The sequence below is a fragment of the Myxine glutinosa genome, chromosome 1 (genome assembly GCF_964187855.1).
Source record: "Myxine glutinosa chromosome 1, kmMyxGlut1.1, whole genome shotgun sequence".
NCBI classification, from domain to species: Eukaryota; Metazoa; Chordata; class Myxini; order Myxiniformes; family Myxinidae; genus Myxine; species Myxine glutinosa.
In genome coordinates, this window is record NC_136261.1 from 72701196 (window position 1) to 72724272 (window position 23077).

A 23077-nucleotide genomic window follows, 5' to 3' on the forward strand; every position below is an offset into this window, starting at 1 on the left:
GTGACCGCCAAAGCGTGTCGCGCGTGCGGGTATAATGAGCTACACCTGTGGATCACGTGACCACGGAAGCACGCCTCGCTTGAGAGGCATGGCTTTCGGTTTGCGTTTTGCTTTATAAGGCGCGATAAATGGGCTTTTGAGTGTTAGCGGTTCATGGCGTTGACGGTTCATGGCGGTTCATGGCGGTTGACGGTTCATGACGGTTCATGACGGTTCATGGCGTTGACGGTCAAAAACCCATTACATCAATTTTACCAGGCACTGTACAGTAAGTACAGTGGACACCAAATGCACGGTGGAAGGCTAGAAGTAGAAGATCGTCCAAGACAAGTGAGAATAAGCCATACTTTGGAGGAGATGACGTCATTCGCTGGTCCGATAACCAAAGATGTGGTATAAAAAACCAGGTGAGCTAACAATGCAGCAATGAAGGAATTCGGCCAAGGCACCGGCACACAACGACCTACCTACATCGAAAGACTCAATGCCAATGGTGACAGAAGCCAAGACGGCCGGCTTAAACACCGCCGAAAGACCACGGTGTACCAACTTACGATGCAGAACATCTTGCACTTAATATGATGACAACAGGTGCCATCCTCTGACGTACCATTACAGGTACAGGTACAGTACACGTGAGCACAGAGCAAAAGTTCACTGAAACCGAGATTAAGAAAAAAGAAAAAACACCTCGTGGTCCGTGCTCGATATCCGAGTTTCAATCTTTTCAAACACATGATGCTCTCGGTCACGGTATCTCCTGCGAGCTGCTTCTCCTTCAACCACACAAACAACAACTTCTCCATATCTTCATGGATAGAGGTCCGGAGCTTTGAAATAATCGTAACGCCCTTGGCTGGCGTTATAGCCTTTATGGACTCCTTCTGCTTCAAAATCGTACATATCGTAGAAGGAGTACGATCGTACTGCCTCGCCAAGTCGACAACACGCACACCTCACCTGGCATGCTCTTCTCCTCTGCTTAATAAAACCAGTTTATTTCTTTACATTCTCTTGTATTATGTACAGTATATACGAGGTCGTGCTTGTTTATACATTATTTGTTATTTATAAAGTACATTTTTGTTATTTAAAAGCACCTAACAAAAAAAATTGGTGTTTTTTTTTTGAGGCTGGAACGGATTAATAGCATTTCAATGCATTTGAATGGGAAAATTTGCTTTGACTTACGAGCGATTTGGCTTACGAGCTCCGTCACGGAACGGATTAAACTCGTAAGCCGAGGTACCACTGTATATATATATATATATATATATATATATATATATATATATATATATATATATATATATATATATATATATAAATACAGACTTGGCATTTAAAATGGATTTTTTTTTTTTTCTTGACTTGGGTTTACATTCTGAACTCAGTATATCAATCTGGTGAGTTTCTTTTACCCTTCGGTGATGTCTTTGTTGAAAGAACCATGTCACTGATTGTCTTTCGCAGCAAGAAGTCAATAACAGGATTATATCACAGGTGGCGTGACAAAATGTAAGGACAGGTACATTTGACGATTGGCTTCACAATCGGGTATATAAGGGTTGTTGCGTTCTGTATTAGTGGAAAACAACTGCTGCACGTCTACAAAAGTTATTTCCGCTTTCTCTGGAGATGGTCCGTCAACTTGACAATGCTGTTTGTCATGGAGGGGTGGCTTTACGAAATTCTGTCATGAAACAGCGTGCTATTGCTCGGCAGTATGACATCACTCAAGGTCAGGTGTCAAAGATCCTGAAACGAAATGCTCAGAGGGGTGTCCCTACTCCAATACCGAGGCCAGGACGTCCACACAGAACCACAAGGAGAGATGATCGCCAGCTGCACCAGTTAGTCTGCAATGGCCGTACCAAGTCAGCTAATCGGCTTCGGGCTGAGTGGCAGCAACTGACAAATGTGCCTGTATCCAGAAGGGTAGTCAACCAACGACTGGTTCAAGCAGGCTATCGTGCCAGGCGTCCCCTGAGAAAGCCACGCCTGACCAGACAACACAGCCAGCGCTGATTGCAGTGGGCCAGAGAGCACCGTCAATGGCAGCCAGGACATTGGAATCACGTGACCTTCAGTGACGAGTCGAGATTTCTGGTCTATCGTAAAGATGGCCGCGTCCGAGTGCGCAGACAAGTGCATGAAGCCCACAACGAAGATTGTATAGTGCCAAGAGTCCAAGATGGAGGTGGTGGGGTGACCGTTTGGGCTGCTTTTCATGCAGGGGGCAAAACTGACCTGTTTGTTCTGAATGGAAACCTGAACCAGTTCAAGTACAGGGTCATTCTGGAAGAAACATTGCTTCCATTTGCTCGTGCAGCCTTTCGAGGAAACTTTGTCTTCCAAGATGACAATGCACGGCCTCATCATGCTCGCATGATCCAACACTTTCTTGCTGACCGTGGTGCAGAGCATATGGAGTGGCCTGCCATGTCCCCGGATATGAATCCGATAGAGAACTTGTGGGCAGAATTAACACGTCAAATCAACAACTTGGACCAGCAGCCTACCTCTGTGCGTGAATTGCAGCAGACTATTGTCACTGCATGGCAAGCGATTCCTGTCCAAACCTTGGCAAATCTCGTGAACAGCATGCCTCGACGTGTACGTACTCTCCTGAATGCTCGTGGGGGTTACACGAAGTACTGAACTGTAATTTTACTGTCCGTAATGCCAGTCATAATTTAGCTTTTGTTGAAAAATTTTTTGGCTAATGTGCAAAATAAAGAGATACTTCTGGAAAACGTACAGAAGTTTAAGACAGTACTGTCCATGAATTGAGTTCGATATCAGTTTACATCACTTTCAAGGATCAATTTATTTGCTTCGAAATGTCAAATGTTGTTTTGTTTCTTTTAAAGGTCACATTAACAAAATCTAGAATAATTTCAACATAATTCCAATGAACTTTTGGTTCTAAGTCATCTTGAAAAGTAAGTTCACCCCCACAAAAAAAATATTCCATATTAAATGCCAAGTCTGTGTAGATGTGTGTGTGTGTGTGTGTGTGTGTGTGTGTGTGTGTGTGTGTGTGTGTGTGTGTGTGTGTGTGTGTGTGTGTGTGTGTGTGTGTGTGTGTGTGTGTATATATATGTGTGTGTATGTATGTGTATATATATATATATATATATATATATATATATATATATATATATATATATATATAATGTACTAATATCAACAATTCACCCCCTTCTTCCTGTAGCCTGGTGTTGGCTTCGCCTTCGTGGTTCGGATGCCAGCTTGGGATCCGAGGATCCTGAGTTCGAATCCCGATCGTTCGCTGAATTAATGCCAGGTTGGTTGACTCAGTCTGTCATCCTTCCGAGATCGGCAAATTGAGTTCCAGCTTGCTGGGATGAATGATCCCGGTGTGTACCCCGATTTAGAATAGGCACACCGTATCCCTGCGCATCGTAAGAGCGTGACCAAGGGTTGGCGTCAGGAAGGGCATCCGGCCATAAAAACATTGCCTCAAACAGGGAACCATGATTGTCATGGGGACCACAAGGCTAACGCCCGCTATAGCGGGGAAAAAATGGCCTTAAAACGATCATTCATTCATTCACCCCCTCCTTCCACTCCAATCTTGCAGTCTTCCTGAGTCTGTTGTAACTCGTGATTCTCTCCACGATTTAAAATCAGTTGCTCACCACCTCCTCATGGCCTCTCCTATTTCTGCCTCTGATATTTGTTGCACACACTGAGACCCTGCTCCCACCTTCACCTGCAACATCACCTTGCGCCAGGGTGCATCCGTACGTTATTGTCCTACTGTTTCCCATTCAATCAATTTTGTTGGTGTTGACCCTTTGCCCTCCCCCCCCCCCCCCCCTGTTCCTCCACTCTTCCAGAAGCGTCAATAACCGTCTTTCAGGTTTTTTTAAAACATCGAAATATTTAATTGATCATTTTTGAGACCAACGACCAACCCCACAAAAATGGCTGATATGCAAAACACCAATTTATAACCTTAAGTAAAAGTTGCACTTTAGTTTTGTTTGCAATGTTTATCAGGAAATGGTCAAAAGTAAGAGAAGAGAAGAGGTTAAATAAATAAATAAAACTCGGAGCAGGCATCTCAACCAACGTGCCAATCGAAAAATCTCTACCCAGCATGCTGTTGCCACGGCAGTGGAAATCAGGCATAAAATAGAAAATGAATGATCGTTTTAAGGCCATTTTTCACTGCTAGGGCAGGGGTTAGCGTTGCAGGCCCCATGACAATCATGGTTCCCTGTTTGAGGCAATGTTTTTATGGCCGGATGTCCTTCCTGACGCCAACCCTTAGTCGCCTCTTACGATGCGCAGGGATACGGTGTACCTATTCTAAATCGGGGTACACACCGGGATTTTTTGCATATCATAAAATAGAGGCAAAGAGCAAATGCATGGCACGTGCGCTTTGCATGACAGCCTAATCAGAGGCTGTCATTGCCACATCCATTTCGATCCACTGCCCCTGAGTGGCAAAGCACTCTTGACAAGCCGCTATTTGTAATGTTGAACTGTCCACGAGATTTAAAAAAAAAAAAAAAAAAAAGCAATGAGGCTACGTCGCTCTGGCTCACAAGTGTGAAATACAAGGTACAAACAAGAAAATGAAAAGAAGGACTATATATATATATAATATACAGTATATTTCCTATCAACCTGCGCTTTCAGGCCAGAAGGATTGCGCACCCAATTTGTTTCTTTGCAACGCACCTCGATGAAAAAAAAAAATGGTTCAACGGCTCCAGGGCTAAGTGCAACCATTCCAGCTCATCATCTTGAAAGATCGTAATTGCTAATTGCAGTCTTCCATTTACTCTTCCTTTTGTGATCTTGGTTGCTTGTAACAAAATGAGGACCTCGTGGTTCAAAATTCTGACTCGTGCGGCGGTACGAAAAAATGTGTACCCTTGATTATGATATACAAATTCCAGAATGATCGTCGTTTTATTCCAAACAAGGGAGGTGCCCTTTTTGGTAATCATCTTTACTCCTCAACATAAAGTGAAAATCGTCAAAAAAAGAGACTTCAAAAATGTGCATTAGGTCATCACAATTTTGTGTGCAGCACTTTAGGCTTCTTCTTCTTCAGAATGCAGTACATGGCTTCTGGTAGCCTAATTTGATGTGGGTGAATGGCTGTTCCGCTGATGCAGTGCGCCTCTGTAGGTTAGGGCAGAAAATTTGTCCAGGTTGCCGGCGATTGCTCGCCTACTCTTCACGAAGGACACAATGGGTTATTTTATGTGCACAAACTAATGCTTGCAGACGTGATGCCAGTTTAACGTCCACCAGAGGAACGGCACACATTGATGAATCACCAGGATGGCAGTATATAGGTGTGCTGAGATTCGAACCCAACCTGAGCAGCTTAGAGGTGAGTGCACATACCTCTAGGCCAGCGAGCCATATATGGCTCTTCCGGTGACGGCATATGGCTCCCAGACAATTTTGAGTTGAAAAAAAAATAAAACAAAATAAAAATCAGTTTGGAACTGATTTTAAAATACTTGATATTTCTTAATAATAGTGTCATTTTAAAGTAAACAGAAATTAGTTTTGAAGATAAATTTCACGGGTCACGGGTCACCCGTGGGTCGGGTCGGGAACCAATGGCTCGCGAGCATGTCCGCGTCATTGTAAAGGTGAAGAAATCAATTTTATCAGATAGCCAACTAGTTTATCCGCTTCAACCCTTGTAACGGAATAGATGGCGAAAAGAAAAAAAGACGATGATTACCGTGCATTCCAGGCTGCGTGGACAGAGGAATTTGCATTTGGTGAGAGAGCAGGATCTGCGGTATGTCTAATATGCAATGATAAAATTGCATCGATGAAACGGTCAAATATAAAGCGGCACTTCGATACGCACCATGCTTCATTTGCATCGAAATATCCAGCGGGGGACAGCAGGAAAAGGGCATGTGAACAGCTACAGCGGAGAGTGCAGACGAGTCAGCAGCAACTACGTGTGTGGACCAAGCAAGGTGACGGGAATTCCGCTAGCTTTGCGGGTGCTTTGGCAATAGTAAGGAATGGAAAGCCATTCACAGATGGCGAGTATGCCAAAACATTCATGCTTGATGTGGCCAATGAACTGTTTGATGACTTCCCAAATAAAGACAAGATAATCAAACGAATAAAAGACATGCCCCTGTCAGCAAGAACTGTGCACGATCGTAGCATCATGATGGCAAATCAAGTCGAGGAAACACAAATTAAGGACATAAACGCCGGGACATACTTTTCTCTCGCGTTAGATGAGTCAACAGACGTTAGCCATCTATCTCAGTGCAGTATAATTGCCAGGTATGCTGCAGGTGACACACTGCGTGAGGAAAGCTTGGCTGTTTTGCCAATGAAAGGGACAACAAGAGGAGAGGATTTATTCACGTCTTTCATGGAGTTTGCTAAAGAAAAAAAACTACCGATGGATAAACTTATTTCTGTCTGTACTGATGGTGCACCCTGTATGTTGGGGAAGAACAAAGGATTTGTAGCGCTTCTCCGTGAACATGAAAAGAGAGCCATCCTAAGTTTTCATTGCATCCTGCACCAGGAGGCGCTTTGCGCTCACACGTGTGGCCAGGAGCTTGGTGAGGTGATGTCGCTGGTCATTCGAGTGGTCAACTTTATTGTTGCCCGAGCTTTAAATGATCGCCAGTTTAAAGCTCTGTTAGAAGAAGTTGGGAATCATTATCCCGGTCTGCTTTTACACAGCAACGTGCGTTGGTTGTCAAGGGGGAAGGTGCTCAGCCGTTTTGCAGCTTGCCTGAGTGAAATCCGGACTTTTCTTGAAATGAAAGGCGTCAAGCATCCTGAACTAGACAACACTGACTGGCTCCTGCAGTTTCACTATCTCGTGGACATAACTGGCCATCTGAACCAGCTCAATGTGAAAATGCAAGGTATTGGAAATACAATCTCATCCCTTCAACAAGCAGTGTTTGCATTTGAAAGCAAGCTGGAAGTCTTTCTTAGGGACATTGAAACAGGTCGTCTTCTGCACTTTGAAAGACTGCAACAATTTAGAGATGCATGCTTAGCAAGTGACTCCACTCAACATCTGGATCTCCAGCAGCTAGCTGGCTTTACGTCCAATCTCCTGCAGTCATTCAAAGCACGTTTTGGAGAATTTCGTGCGCGCACTGGTCTTTTCAAGTTCATCACTCATCCACATGAGTGTGCAGTGGACAAAATCGACCTGACATGCATCCCCGGGGTCTCTATCGGAGACTTTGAGCTGGAAGTTGCTGACCTGAAGGCATCAGACATGTGGATGAGTAAGTTCAAGTCACTTAATGGAGAGTTGGAAAGTCTTGCGCGACAGCGAGCAGAGCTGGCGAGGGAACACAAGTGGACAGAAATGAAAAATCTTCAACCTGAAGACCAGCTGATTCTTAAAACTTGGAACGAGCTTCCTGTGACATACCACACAATGCAGCGTGTGAGTATTGCCGTATTGACCATGTTTGGCTCTACATATGCATGTGAGCAGTCATTCTCGCATATGAGGAACATTAAGACCAACCTACGCTCACGTTTAACTGATGGAAGCCTCAACGCCTGCATGAAGCTCAACCTCACCATATATGAACCAGACTACAAGGCCATCAGCAAAACCATGCAGCACCAGAAGTCGCATTAAAAGTAAGACATATTTAATTTATTATACGTTAAAAATACTATATGGCTCTCAATGAAATATATTTAGAAATATTTGGCTTTTATGGCTCTCCCAGTCAAAAAGGTTCCTGACCCCTGCTCTAGGCCATCCTGCCAACCCTTCTGTACTATACTACGTGATGACATATTGGTACATTATCCCCATTTCGCATGGATTTCACTCCTTAAAGTAAATTTATTTACTTCGCAAGTAACAACCCAATTCCACAATATTTCAAACAACCACAAAGTACTTGTGCTACGTGGAGATTCGGCAATTGGATTGGTTTCCCTAAAATAGCAAAAAATAAACAAAAGACATACTCAATCCTAAGTTACACTATAGTCCCAGATGTATGAGGACAGCGCATGCAAATTTGAAATGAACCTTCCAAACCTGAATGTGCACGTTTGAACCCCAGGACCTGGTACTGTCCGTGAGCCTTGCCGAGTACCATCGATGAAAAATGGCAAAAGTTATAAAGTGTATTTCAAGAATGTGCTACACTTCATTGCCACCGAAGGTAGGCCGAGAAGTGCCCGCTAGTTGAGTAAATAGTGAGACAAAATAATGCCGCTACAAATTTCATTACCGTCCCATAACTTTTGCTAATAAAGCACGCGTGACATTCTCACAGTTACATGAGTATTTATTCTGGCTTGTTTTAGTTGCAATATACACAATTTAAAGTTACACTATACACTACACGATACACTATTTAAAGTTTATAATTGCACACATTAGTAACCAAATATATCAAAATAATGCAATTCAAGCATGAACTTACACATCCCACATGTTTTTGGTGGATTAAAAACAAATATGTTGTTGTTGTTCTCCTCCTCTTCCCTTTATAAGTGGTGAGGTCCAATGGTACCAAGCTCCTGCCCTGCCTTGACCACAATACCACTCCACTTCCCTCTGTCCTCAGCCAACTCTCTCCACTCTCAAACCACCCCCACCTTACTGATATCCCTCTTCACACAATCCTCCCATCTCAACCGTGGTCTACCTATTTTCCTCCTACCTTGTTCCCTCAACCTATCCGCTCTCTTTGCCATTCTCTCTTCCCCCATCCGCACCAAATGTCCAGCCCATCTCAGCTGGCATTTCACCAATCTCCCCATCAAGCTCATCTGCACACCAATCACCTCCCTCAGTTCATCCATTCTCCTTCTATCCACCCTCTTCACTCCCACAATCTTCCTGTCCCAGTTGTTCTTGCATAACTCTTCCCTTCATTCCCTTGTACATCTCTTCCACTCACCTCAATTCTGCTTCCGTTACTTCCTTTCATCTACTTCACCAGATCGTAGACTTCTCCAGATGGACAGTGTCGTATGTCTTCTTCAGATCCACAAATCCAAATGCCATTTCACCTTGCACCTCACCTCCAACCTCTTCTCCACCAGCTGGCTCAGTGTGAACATCTCATCTGTCATTCCCCTACCCTTTCTAAGCCCCTGCTGCTCTACTCCGATCTCCTACTCCAGTCTCCCTTATCCTTCGATCCAGAACCCTCTCCAGCACCTTCATGACATGACTAAGGAATGTATTGCCCCTTCATGATAATTAAAAACAAGCAAGCAAATATATAAATAAGCCTAAACAACCATGTCACAATGCTGCAAACAAACAAACATTGATTTACTCGGTTAACAGAAAACCTGTACCATACTCTATTTATGGAGCAAAGGTGCTGCCAAAACAGTTTATTGGCAAGGGTTATACTTGGTGGTTTGCAATTGCTTTCCCATCCTTGTTTGCCCATGCTTTATCCTTTTAAATGCTGAGCATCAACGAAAGAAGCAGCACGTACCATTTAAAATACATATTTGTTATGACTCTGCCGGGGTATGAACCGCCGACCTCTCAGAATCAGAGTGGACGCTCTAACCATTATGCGGAGTCTGACACTCTAAGCATTTACAGAACTGGTGATCAAATCCATGGTTTTGCATCCCAAGAGTGAGTACATGTTAAATCGAACTTTAGTGGAAAGGTTCTCGATACACAATGTATTCCAAGTAATTGAAGATATTTGCAGCATAGTTGTTGAGAATGCAAAATAAAAATTATTAATATATCCAGGAAACAAGGCTTAGGGCAAAGTGGAATAATCGTGAGGGAGGGGGAAAGGGTCAACAAACACATTCGAGTGAATGGGTAACGGGAGTACAATAACGTACAGAAGCACCACAGCATGAGAGAAGTTGCAGGTGAAATGGTGGAAAAGTCACCTTAAGTGTAGTAAAGCTCAAAGGTATAAATAGGAGATACCATGACGGGGCAGTAGGCAGCAGACTTGAAATCCTGGAGTGAAGAGCATGTGACAAGAGACTAAGAATGACAGTCCCACAGATGAAAGAGAACGAGGGATGAATGAATGGAGGTGAGTATTAAAGTTGAGACTGAAGAAAGGGGATCAAGGAGAGAGTTTCAGGTACAACACGTGTGGCCTAGACAGGGTAAGGGATAGGAATAGAACTGAGATGGCAACATGAGCAAGACATAAGTGGGCCCAGTAAAATACTGAAAGTCCATCAAACTGCCAAAAGACCTGAAAGTCTAATGGTCTGCAGGAAGCAGACCGTGGGATTTGGCTTCCAACTGTGAAATGTCAATGATATGGAGGGCTTCAGATCATATTGCCTCAAGAGAAGGGGTAAGATGGGAAGCAGTAGCACCAATCCAGAGAAGTGGGGGGGAGTCCATATTATATGACATTGGATGAAGGGTTCGTGTAATGTTGAGAACTGAGGATGCCAGGTCTTATCTCTGAGAATCATTCTGCTTTTGTAAACGTCATGATTTGTAAGAGGGCAAGAGTTAACCTCCAAAGCCCGCCACAGACTGAACATCCTCCGTCATTCCAAGTTATTACTTAAAAAACCAGATGTATTCAGAGCATGAAAAAGGCATCTTCCTACAGCCGATGGAGCATTGCTCTCCCCTATGGACTGGTGCTCCAGTGTCACAACTGTCACTCCTGAAATGTGTGGAATCTAAAACTCTCAGCATTATTGGCATGTCCCATAATGAGGCCAAAGTAGAAGATCTGCTGCTCTCACATCACAGAAAGATCTGTGGCCTCTGCGTTAATGACTCGCCTCTCGTTTAGCTCCCTAGACTCTTTCAGCCATCTGGACATCCCCAGCAACAACAGGATGCACAGGCTTTCAAGCAACCTTCGCCTGGTTATACTCCGAAATCCAGGCTTACTGCACACCTCACCCCTTTTGGGACTATTTTCTCCCATTTGTGTAACCACATACCTGATGCCGTTCAAGTGCACTTCTCCTTTCAAGGATTCAAACAAGTGATGCACTACCATCTTTTCTATCCTCAATCACCCCATCCAACCAAACCTAACCCAACATTCTTACTTGCAAGTACCGTGTCACTTCCCCTCCTCTTTTCCTGTTTGTTCATCCCCCCTCTCTTCTATAAACCTCGATTGCGTATAAAAAAGAGGCGATTACATCTTGTATATTTGAGGGTAGAGAAAAGATCCTGAAAAAAGTAATTACCTCCGCCATCTAAAGTGTACAGAAGCGGAGGTTGTGTTTTCACCCCTGTCTGTCTGTTTGTTTGTTTGTGTGCAAGATATCTCAAAAATTTGTGCACGGTTTCGGATGAAACTTGGTGGACAGGTTGGGTGTGTGACAAGGACGAATTGATTTGACTTTGGTTCAGGTCCGGATCCAGATCTGGCCTATCAGTGGGATACAAAACATAAACTGTTCAGTGTGGTGAAGGTATGTGCTCTACCAAGTTCTGTTCTAGTTAAAAGTGAGACCATGGATTTTGCAGCAAGAGATGCCAATGAGGTAAAGTAAGAACGGCATTGGTCCAATAACGCAGTATCTCGAGGGATCGACAGTATCATCGATAAGTTAGAGCATGGAGGAGAGCGTAAAACAAAGGACACCAAAAGCTGGTAAACATACAGAAAATCTGAGAGGCAGACAAGGAATGAGCACTGGATACCATTTTCTGACAGTATAAAAACCAGGGTCAGGTGTAAAAATGAATCAGATCCATACAACATGTCAATGACGTAACCATGGCCTCTTTTTTTAGATAAAAGCTATCCATCCATTGTCAACATTGAAGCAGCAGCATGTTCAAGGTGGAATGATCTGGGCAAAAACCAAACTGATGACTGGAGATAGAGAGTGAGAGCATGTGTCTTTTAGGTTTATTCTCCATCACTCTTCTTATAATGGGAAGATGGCTTACTGGTTTAGAGATGAAAGATTCAGTGATAACACTGTTCTTATGAATTGGGGATAACATTGGCTACCTTCTATTATGCAGGCATGAAGCCCTTGGAGAATGATCTGTAAAATATTAGAGAAAAAGGAGAATGAAGAGCTGAGAAACAAGTTTTAAATATTAAAACACTGATCCCATCAAGTCCAATAACAGTCGAGGAGTCAGGAATGGCTTCGAATTTCTCCACTTTTGCAGAAGGGAAGCTCACATGCTGGAGGAGGTTTGGCATGAGGTGGGGGTGGGTTGAGAGGTTGGGGGATAACATGGGTAACGAATGAATGAATGAATAAATGAATGAATGAATTAGCGTTTCAAGGCCATTTTCCCCGCTCGAGCAGGGGTTAGCCTTGCGGGCCCCATGACAATCATGGTTCCCTGTTTGAGGCAATGTTTTTTTTATGGCCGGATGCCCTTCCTGGCGCCAACCCTTAGTCGCCTCTTACGATGCGCAGGGATACGGTGTACCTATTCTAAACCGGGGTACACACCAGTAACGGAAGAAAGGAATTAGAAACCTTAATATTTTCTGCAAAGATGGGATTTGGGCAATGAGTCTTAGATGAGCAGTGCCTATTGTGATCCCACCCTTCAAGTGTGAAGTAACAGATGAGGTGCATACTCCAATGACCAAATGCCACCAGCTTTAATTGGATGGTGAAAGGTCTGAGTTCAGACCACAGATGGGCCTTATGTTGAGGTCTGGCACATCTGCGAACGAACACGATAGTTACGAGCTTTAAAAACATCCAAGGAGGAAGAGGTCAAAGAGGAAAGTTTCTGTCAGTTGCCATGCCAAATGAATTGATGCGTCACGGGTGGGATAAGTGGACGTCTGAAGACAACGATGAAGGACAGAGAGATCAGTGTTGAATAACAACACCCCCATGCACTGTACTGTATATCTCAAGAGAATAGACTGTGAACCAGTCGATGAAAGAGATGGATTACGAGTGAGAACATTCTGCCTGAAAACTACCAGACACAGCAGCACCTTGGTGATTCCCTGAAGATTGCCAGAGATATAAACATTCAAGACTATATGGTCTGAGGAGACAAGGTGAGGTAGGACCAGCAAAAAGCCTGGAAGGGAAGTTGCACACCATTCAATCAAGGAGAGAGTTGGAGCCAATCAGGGAAATATGGGGTGGGAATCCAAGATTGGCTAGGCCTGAAACTTCAAAAGTACCATGGACAGTGACAGGATGAATCATGTAAAGCCTTGGCTGGTAAATTATGGATAGTGGTATGAGGACTAATCTCAATGTAGAACTTGTTGCATTGATGACAGTTGAAGTCTTCATAGATTAAGAGAGGAGAGGAGAAGAGGGAAAAAGAAAGGAGAAGGATGGTGTGTGAAGATAGTAGGGGATAGAAAGTAGCTGAAAGAGAGCTGTATTCAGAATTGTCTGGTTTTCAATCTCTGCAGCATACCAGTACTGTACTCGGTGTATATTTAAGTGTTTAACTGGCCTTATGGAAACTTACCCTGCCCACTGAAGCCAAAAGGTGGCTGTAGCCTCCGCATGTCCTTGTTTCTCAAGAAGGTTCTATCAAGAAAGATGGGCACTCTGGGGCCAGTAAGGAACCTGTACAAAGGGGAAGAAACAAAACGTTTTTTTATTTTTTTTAAACAATGACATGAATACACACATATGCACCCATTAAAAGTTATCTGGTTAACTTTTAAAAAATTAACACACACACCCACACCTCAAATATGTATATAAATATATCATACATAAACAACAATGAGCTTAGGAAAGTTGATCAAGTCATTTGTTTAACATTTGTGAGAAATTTGCAGTGGCTCGAGTTGCCTACTCTCACGATTCAAAATTTAATACTTAACAAATGAGCAGTTAAAGAAGAAAGCCCAAGATGGGTGAAAAAAACATGAACGAATAAAAAAAAAGAATTAAAAAAAGACATCAGCTCTTGCAGGTGTTAAGCCAGTGAGTCCACAAATCTACCAATCAATATCAGGACAGCTTGCATTACTATCAACCAAGATGGGTTTGCTTCATATACACAAGATCAAGCAGCCTTATGAAAACGATTCCTTTGAACTTAAACCAAGCACAATGGCTCCTCTGGAATTTGACGTCCAGGGAGAACCAAGCCAAAAGCAATTGGTGTCTCAAAAATATTTAAACATTTACCAGCTTTAGTGTGTCAGGCAACGACCTGTGTCTTGTATTGTGTCCAACCATTGCTCGTCGCTCTTCCATGAGTCTCGTTATTTGTAGAGAAAATAAGCATTAAAATGTTTGAAAATGTTGTTTAAAATTATATATATATATATATATATATATATATATATATATATATATATATATATATATATATACACACACACACACCTCAGGGAGGGGACAAAATAAGTGAACAAGAAAACGAGTTGGTGGCAAACACAAGCAAAACAAGAACGAGCAATAGCAGACTCTCACCAAAATGTGTTTTTTTGTGTTTTTTTAAGGCTTTTGTGTTAAAACAAATATGGTGGCCGAACCACGTGACCAATGATGTCACCATTATTATTTTTTTTCTCCACCAATTTATCCATAGATGACACTCAAGAAATTTCATCTTGATCGGATGAAGTTTTGTACTTGTTGAATTATGATGTCATAATGGAGGGAACCTATGACATCATCATTAACATATGTTATTCCCCATGGAAAGTTCTTTACAATGAGCCATGCCCCATTTTTTTTTTCTATGCAGCGCTTTCGGAGATATAGAAGTGCAAATTTTTTCAGTTTTTCCAAGATGGCGCACATACCACGTGACCTATGACGTCATAATTATCATGAAAAAAAATTATACAGGAGGAAATGCACTAATGGTGAAAACTTCCCGTCAATCGCAACAACGGTTACAGAGAAAATCATATTTATTCTGTGTGGACAAACAGACAAACAAACAAACGGACTCAGATGCACAATACCCTCTCCTCTGGCAAGGGTAATAATGAACAGCCAGTATTTGACTTTCCCTTTATTATGAAAAGCATCATTTACAGTAATACATCTGTAATCGAAGAATTGTGTTTTTTTAACAAGGTCTATACAATTAAAGTTACTCGGGTTGGCCTATTTGGCGTTCCCCAGATGATGCTGGGATCCCAGATCAAAATCACATCCAACAGTGTTGATTTGTCCATTTGCTCCACACGTCACAATTCATGGTAATCTATCTATAATTCCAGTAATCTCTGTATGTGTGTTTGTTTGTTTGTTTGTTTGTCTGTGACCGCTGTTTCTCGACAACCACGGGTCCGATATACTTTAAACTTGCCAGGTATATTGCTGGGGACCCGAGGATGTGCCTTTTCAAGGTTTCATATTAATCGGACAAGTACTTACCGAGCTATGTCCAAAAAACGATTCAACCAATCAGAGAGCAGCGAGCTATCGCGTGTGCCGAACGTGGCGAACACACTCTGCCTCGGACGGCACATTTGAGAGCGTATTCATTTATTTCACGTTGGCAAACTATGTTGCCGCTATGTTGGCGTTAAACGATGTTTTAAAACTAATTAAAACTACTTTGCGATTCATCGTAACTGCGATTCGTAACTGCCGTTCGCTTTGGCTTTGCGAATGAACCAAACCATTTCATGTAAATAGAGGGGGGGGATTGTCACCGTACTCGCAAGCCGTTCGCTTTGGACCAAACCATTTCATGTAAATAGAGGGGGGGGATATAATTTTAGATATAGATATAGTACGGGCATGCCCTAGTAATAATAATAATAATAATGCATTTATTTAATATAGCGCTTTTCAGGAAGCCCAAAGACGCTTTGACAGATTGCAAAACATAATGCACAGCAAAACATAAAAACAATTGCAAAAAAGAAGAATCAATAGGGAAATATTCAAAGCACAAAGGAGGGAGAAGGAGAGGAGATGGTAAAAACAATAATGATGTTTCTTCATCTCCTTGTCCTGCATGTACTGTATGTAACAAACTCACCTATGAACATTCAACTGCAGAAAAATAAGGCCCATAGTTTTGGAGTACAGGAAGAGCTAGCAGAGTCGAAAAGCATAAAGTTTAAAAACAAAGCAAGGATGAGAGATGAATGTTTGATTTGAGGTTGAGAAGCAGTGGGATGACAGGTATCAATGTTGAAACGAGTACTCCTAGCAATCGATATAAATTAGGAAAACCGGAACTTTAAATATAATAAACTCAAAGCTGACAAAAAGAGAGTTCAACAACAGAAGGGAATAAATAGGAAGCAGATGCAAAAGAGTCCGTATTGATTAAGGAAATGGTGAGAAACATCGGGGTTTTTGTATTTTTGAATAAGTAAGGGTGAGGGAGGTGGTCGGAGGAGTGTGATGGGGGGGGGGGGGGGGCTACGTCAGAGATACTTTTAGGTTTCTGCATGCCAGATAGGGAATTTAGTTTGAACGAGAAATCTTTGGGATAAAGGGATGATTCTCAAGCAATAGGCAAGAAGAATGAATGGATGAATGATCGTTTTTTAAGGCCATTTTCCCCGCTGGAGCGGGGGTTAGCCTTGCGGGCCCCATGACAATCATGGCTCCCTGTTTGAGGCAATGTTTTTATGGCCGGATGCCCTTCCTGACGCCAACCCTTGGTCGCCTCTTACGATGCGCAGGGATACGGTGTACCTATTCTAAACCGGGGTACACACCGTGATCATTCATCCCAGCAAGCTGGTACTCAATTTGCCGACCTCGGAAGGATGACAGGCTGAGTCAACCCCCCTGGCGTTAATTCAGCGATCGATCGGGATTCGAACCCAGGATCCTAGGATCCCAAGCCGGCACCCTAACCGCTAAGCCAACACCAGGCTTAGCCTGCAAAAGCAAAGAAGCCAGGCTGCAATAAATAAGGAAAATAGGGATAGCACAAGGATCAAAGGAGGTTGTCCTGGCATTAACGCCTAGCTGATCCTCGTGTTAACCATTGCACGATTCTGGTGATCGTGTTAAAAGAACGGTTGTATAGCAACAAAACAAAAGGAAAGATTAGGATGAATTCAAAAGACCAGGGTCTTTACAATGGAGGAAATGATTAGAGGGTGGGTTGGGAGTTCAGACGTCGGAAAGGAAGAGAGGGATTTAAACAGAATGCAGGCATATTGTAATATTGTTTAAAATGTTTCAAAACATGAATGAAAGAGCACCATGTGTTCAGGAACACATTTATTACCCTAATCCCAATCATGCTCAGAAGCAATGTCTAAAAGTGAGAGAGGAAAGAAAAGACTTGTCATGATTTGACAAGATGTGACCTTGTCAGTACTTCCTGTGTGAATAGGTGATGCCAAATATGCAGGTTCCGCCTAGGCAAAATTTGTGGCCAAATTGCACACAATGACGTGCAAAAGCAGACTGAGCCTGCCCAGCCACATTGCCCTTTTATGTTCTTCCAATATTAACGTCAAAATTTCTTACCACACCATAATTACACATGCATGATAATATACGAGTGGTGGTTCGTGTGCAGCCACCTGGCTGCTGGTTGCATTATTTTCATTGAGCACATTTTCCGCTGATGCAATGCCTCTCTATACCACTTATCTAGTACTCATTTTGCTGACCTCGGAAGGATGACAGACTGAGTCAACCCAACCTGACGTTAATTCAACGGGATTCAAACTCAGGACCTGAGGATCCCAAGCTCGCCGCCCTAAACATGAGGCCAACACCAGGTATAAATATACGAGAACAACCTACATTTCTCAACTTTAGTTTAGTACAATTAAGTAGGAAAACTGTAAAGGAAACATGGTAGCGTTTTGAAAATTTCTGGATGACGGACAGCATCAAGAGTTGGATGGATATGATAGAGATTAATGAGTGGCGTACTTGGGAAAGATTTCTTGCATTCGCCGCTGGGTTTCACCACCTACACAAGGTAGAAGGGAGATGTTGGGCAAGTCCGTCTTCTTCTCGAACACACTGCATCAAGAAAGGCATGCACACACGGCATGAGAAGTAAAAACGATTAACATTCTGCATTCATATCTACTTACTTTTACATTACTTTTTACTTACTTACTTTTACACGTACTTACTTTTTCCACATGCGAAATTTGCATTTATGTTTATTTAAATTATACAATGGACTACAAAATGTAAATGTTTCATGATATTTGTTATATTATATCACCTTTATCTATCAATATTGTTGAAATGAAGATCAAATAGCTGTATGTTGAAAAAGTCATATATATATATTGTTGCAGTTTTGAGTTTTTGCAATAAAGGTTAATTTCCCCCTCATAGTTTAGTCACATTACAACATGTAGCCTCGTTTAAGCTCAGTTATGTCTTAGTAAGTGTAAGCGTAGACCTTTCCTATGTGTAGTTTTGCGTTGAGTAGAATAATGAGAGTTAGGTCCTTCCAATGGTTTATGCCGCCTCGATACTTTGGCTTTAGCGCGAAATGCCACGAGGCAGGCCTGGACAGGTCGAGGCAGGCCGAAGGAAGGCGGAGGAGGAGCCAACAGTAAGCGCGAGCCGTCAATCAGGGCTCGAAGGGAGTGGCTTAGCACTGGGGCAAAGGCGTGGTTTGGAACATTCGATGCGGGCTAAGGGCGTGGCAATAAAACGCTTTGCGCAAAGCCCCCACCTCAGTTATGGGGAGAGGCGCTGGAGAGTTGAACAGTTCTGAGAGTGCGCGTGTTGAATCAAGTTACAAGTTAAACGCTCGGTTGAGCTTGAGGCAGATCCTTTCTATTGAGTTACGTGAGTGAAAGCGCGCCGTTGATTAATCGCGCCGTGAGAAACCGCCGAGCCGGGCAAGAGACGCGAATATTCGCCAGCCTGCCCTTTGTTCGAGAGACGTGGCCCAAAGATCCCTCCCGCCTGCCTGCTTGCCTTCATCGAGGGCTGTGACCGCGGAGGGCCACGCCAGGCGAAGCTGTTCCTGAACAACGGAGCCGGCGCGTTCAGCGCATGAACATTTCCTTCCTTCATTTCCCCCTGTGAGTGTGAACGGGCCCGTGTCTGGGAGAAAAGTAAGACTGTTATAAGAACTGCCCTGTGTCTCTGCTTCTACCAATCATTGTAAATAATAATTATTAAACGTGTTATTTCTTTGACTCGACCGTTTCGTCCCTTCCATCTATTGACTAAGCGTGGTACGAATTATATCGCTCTAATCAGGTTCCAATACCAGGTAACTGCACGGACCACGTGGTACGCCATCTGCTCGGATGTACTCAAATTACGCGTGGTTCGTGCGAGACTTGATCACCGCTTCCGCGGCGGCGTGAGTACTTAGGTACATGCGAACATCGTCCCGAAACCCTGTCTCGCGTCCGACCGGAAGTGGCGACTCAAGTCTCTCGGTTGCGACGACCCAAAAAGAACAAGGGGCTTAATCTCCCCTTGGTAAGGGCAGGAGGGTCGCGCGTGAAACCGTAACATATGTAAATGTTTACACATAACATACAACACATGTAAATGTTTCATGATATTTGTTATATTATATCACCTTTATCTATCAATATTGTTGAAATGATGATCAAATAGCTGTATATATATAGAGCCTGGTGTTGGGCTAGCGGCTAGGGTGCCAGCTTAGGATCCTAGAATCCTGGGTTCGAATCCCGGTCGATCACTGAATTAACACCAGGGGGGTTGACTCAGCCTGTCATCCTTCCGAGGTCGGCTAATTGAGTACCAGTTCACTGGTAATTCCCTGCTTGTCGTAAAAGGCGACAAAAAGGGTTGGCGGCAGGAAGGGCATCCGGCCGTAAAACATTGCTTCAAAAAAAAGGGGACAAACAAAAACAACAACAACCACGGTGCCCGAAAAAGGCCAACCCCAGCTTTGCGGGGAAAAATGGCCTCTAAAGGTGGTTTTATATATATATATATATATATATATATATATATATATATATTATATATATATATATATATATATATATATAAATATATACACATATATATAAATATATACACATATATATATAAATATATACACATATATATATATATATATATATATATATAAATATATACATATATATATATATATATATATATGTATATAAAACACTGTCAGTTTGTGTGTTGTGCAGACGTGTCCCCCCAGGGTTTTCAAGGCCAATCTTTCAACACAAATGTGTGTTTACTGCGGTCTATTTTGAGGATAAAACAAAGTCGAAAAACATTTTCCATAAAAGAGTAAATATGTCTCTTCTATTGGAATTGTAGACGGTGGCTTGCAAGCAAAGCCTCAACGGCAGTGTACAGAAGGTTTTTGTTTTTTTAAATAACAATAAATACAAGCCTCAGGGAGGTAATCTATCATTAGCCAAGCACTCAGGTTAATGACAAGTTTCAAAATCGTCGAGAGTTTAAAGGTCAAAAACAAGTTCATCAGACAAAATTCCATGATATTTCCATGGGAATCAACCTGATTGACAACCCAATCCACTTTATAGGATTTTAATTATATTACTAACAAATAATTGCCCTAAACATTGTGCATAAATAAACAAGAGCAGAGATTGCAGACCCTCGCCAGGATGTGTTTTCAGTGGTTTTTAAGGCTTTTGTGTTAAAACAAATATGGGCCAAACCACGTGACCGATGACGTCATTATATTTTTTCCCCACCAATTTATCCATACATTATGCTCAAGAAATTTCATCTTGATCGGATGACGTTTTGTACTTGTCGAATTATGGCATCATAATGGAGGCACCTATGACATCTTTAACAGATGTTATTCCACATGGAGAGTTCTTTAAAATGAGCCATGTCTCAATTTTGTCGATGCAGCACTTTCGGAGATATAGAGGTGCAAATGTTTTCGGTTTTTCCAAGATGGCGGCCGAACCACGTGACCGAAGACATCATTTTTTTTTTCTTCACCAATTTATGCCTACATAACGCTCAAGAAATTTCATCTTGATAGGATGAAGTTTTGTACTTGTCGAATTATGACATCATAATGGAGGCACCTTTGACATCATCATTAACATATTTTATTCCCCATGGAGAGTTATTTACAATGAGCCATGTCTCAATTTTTTCCCTTCAGTGCTTTCGGAGAGATAGAGGTGCAAAGTGTTTCGGTTTTTCCAAGATGGCAGCCGAACAACGTGACCGATGACATCATCATTATCATTAAAAATTATACAGGTGGAGTTACACTTATGGCGAAAATTTGCTGCCAATCGGACCAACGGTTGCAGAGAAAATCATATTTATTCTGTGCGGACAGGGAAACAGACAGGGAAACAGACAGGGAAACAGACAGGGAAACAGACAGAGGAACAGACAGAGGAACAGACAGAGGAACAGACAGAGGAACAGACAGAGAAACAGACAGAGAAACAGACAGAGAAACAGACAGAGAAACAGACAGAGAAACAGACAGAGAAACAGACAGAGAAACAGACAGAGAAACAGACAGAGAAACAGACAGAGAAACAGACAGAGAAACAGACAGAGAAACAGACAGAGAAACAGACAGAGAAACAGACAGAGAAACAGACAGAGAAACAGACAGAGAAACAGACAGAGAAACAGACAGAGAAACAGACAGAGAAACAGACAGAGAAACAGACAGAGAAACAGACAGAGAAACAGACAGAGAAACAGACAGAGAAACAGACAGAGAAACAGACAGAGAAACAGACAGAGAAACAGACAGAGAAACAGACAGAGAAACAGACAGAGAAACAGACAGAGAAACAGACAGAGAAACAGACAGAGAAACAGACAGAGAAACAGACAGAGAAACAGACAGAGAAACAGACAGAGAAACAGACAGAGAAACAGACAGAGAAACAGACAGAGAAACAGACAGAGAAACAGACAGAGAAACAGACAGAGAAACAGACAGAGAAACAGACAGAGAAACAGACAGAGAAACAGACAGAGAAACAGACAGAGAAACAGACAGAGAAACAGACAGAGAAACAGACAGAGAAACAGACAGAGAAACAGACAGAGAAACAGACAGAGAAACAGACAGAGAAACAGACAGAGAAACAGACAGAGAAACAGACAGAGAAACAGACAGAGAAACAGACAGAGAAACAGACAGAGAAACAGACAGAGAAACAGACAGAGAAACAGACAGAGAAACAGACAGAGAAACAGACAGAGAAACAGACAGAGAAACAGACAGAGAAACAGACAGAGAAACAGACAGAGAAACAGACAGAGAAACAGACAGAGAAACAGACAGAGAAACAGACAGAGAAACAGACAGAGAAACAGACAGAGAAACAGACAGAGAAACAGACAGAGAAACAGACAGAGAAACAGACAGAGAAACAGACAGAGAAACAGACAGAGAAACAGACAGAGAAACAGACAGAGAAACAGACAGAGAAACAGACAGAGAAACAGACAGAGAAACAGACAGAGAAACAGACAGAGAAACAGACAGAGAAACAGACAGAGAAACAGACAGAGAAACAGACAGAGAAACAGACAGAGAAACAGACAGACAAACAGACAGAGAAACAGACAGAGAAACAGACAGAGAAACAGACAGAAACAAACAACTCAAATGCAATACCCTCTCCTCAGGCGAGGGTAAAAAGCAAGCAATTCCGGCTGGTTGTGAATGAATGGCATGTTCTGCACTACCAATGACAATTCCCAATTCAAGGGAGAGACCCCTTACATTATCGCACGAGTTCTCGGTACATCTTTCCTCAAATGAGAAAGTAAAAAGATGCCATGTTAAGATTTAGTTAAAAACCACATCTGTTTACCTCGTTACTGTCCATATTGAAAATAACGGATTCTTCTTTGTCAGTGATGTGAATCTGCTTGTCGATATTAAAGGTAAATGTATTCATTTTACAAAACACAACAATCATTTTAAAGGCTACTAGAACATGGATCTGATCCATCCAAAACCCTTAAAGATCACCCGAGTGCATAGTTGGGATTTATATGGTAAAATGGACTCAGCAGTGCCCATGTCCTCTCAGGGGCCAAAGTAGATTTGGAATTTGACCAGGGTACTTGTTGAAAGATTAACATTCACCATAAGCATCCAATGCTCACAGATGAGTGCCCAGCTTAATGTGACATCTGATGGATGGCACACATAATGCAACATTGGCTGTGAAACACAGCCTGACAGTTTATGGCTGGATCGGAA

At 42.5% G+C, this 23077-nt stretch overlaps 2 protein-coding genes across 7 annotated transcripts in view; one reads left to right on the forward strand and one right to left on the reverse strand.

Annotated features, from left to right (window-relative positions):
• Positions 1-23077, forward strand: part of LOC137425091 (uncharacterized) — an 891893-nt gene that overhangs the window by 721832 nt on the left and 146984 nt on the right. The gene's annotated exons all lie outside the window — the stretch shown is intronic.
• Positions 1-23077, reverse strand: part of ST3GAL3 (ST3 beta-galactoside alpha-2,3-sialyltransferase 3) — a 237833-nt gene that overhangs the window by 110099 nt on the left and 104657 nt on the right. For all 6 annotated transcript variants that reach the window (XM_068097181.2, XM_068097178.2, XM_068097179.2 and 3 more), the window contains exons 4-5: positions 17800-17892; positions 13436-13536 (exon numbers count right to left, since the gene is read on the reverse strand). In XM_068097181.2, the coding sequence (XP_067953282.1) occupies positions 13436-13536; positions 17800-17892 (194 nt within the window). The remainder of the gene's footprint in view (positions 1-13435; positions 13537-17799; positions 17893-23077) is intronic.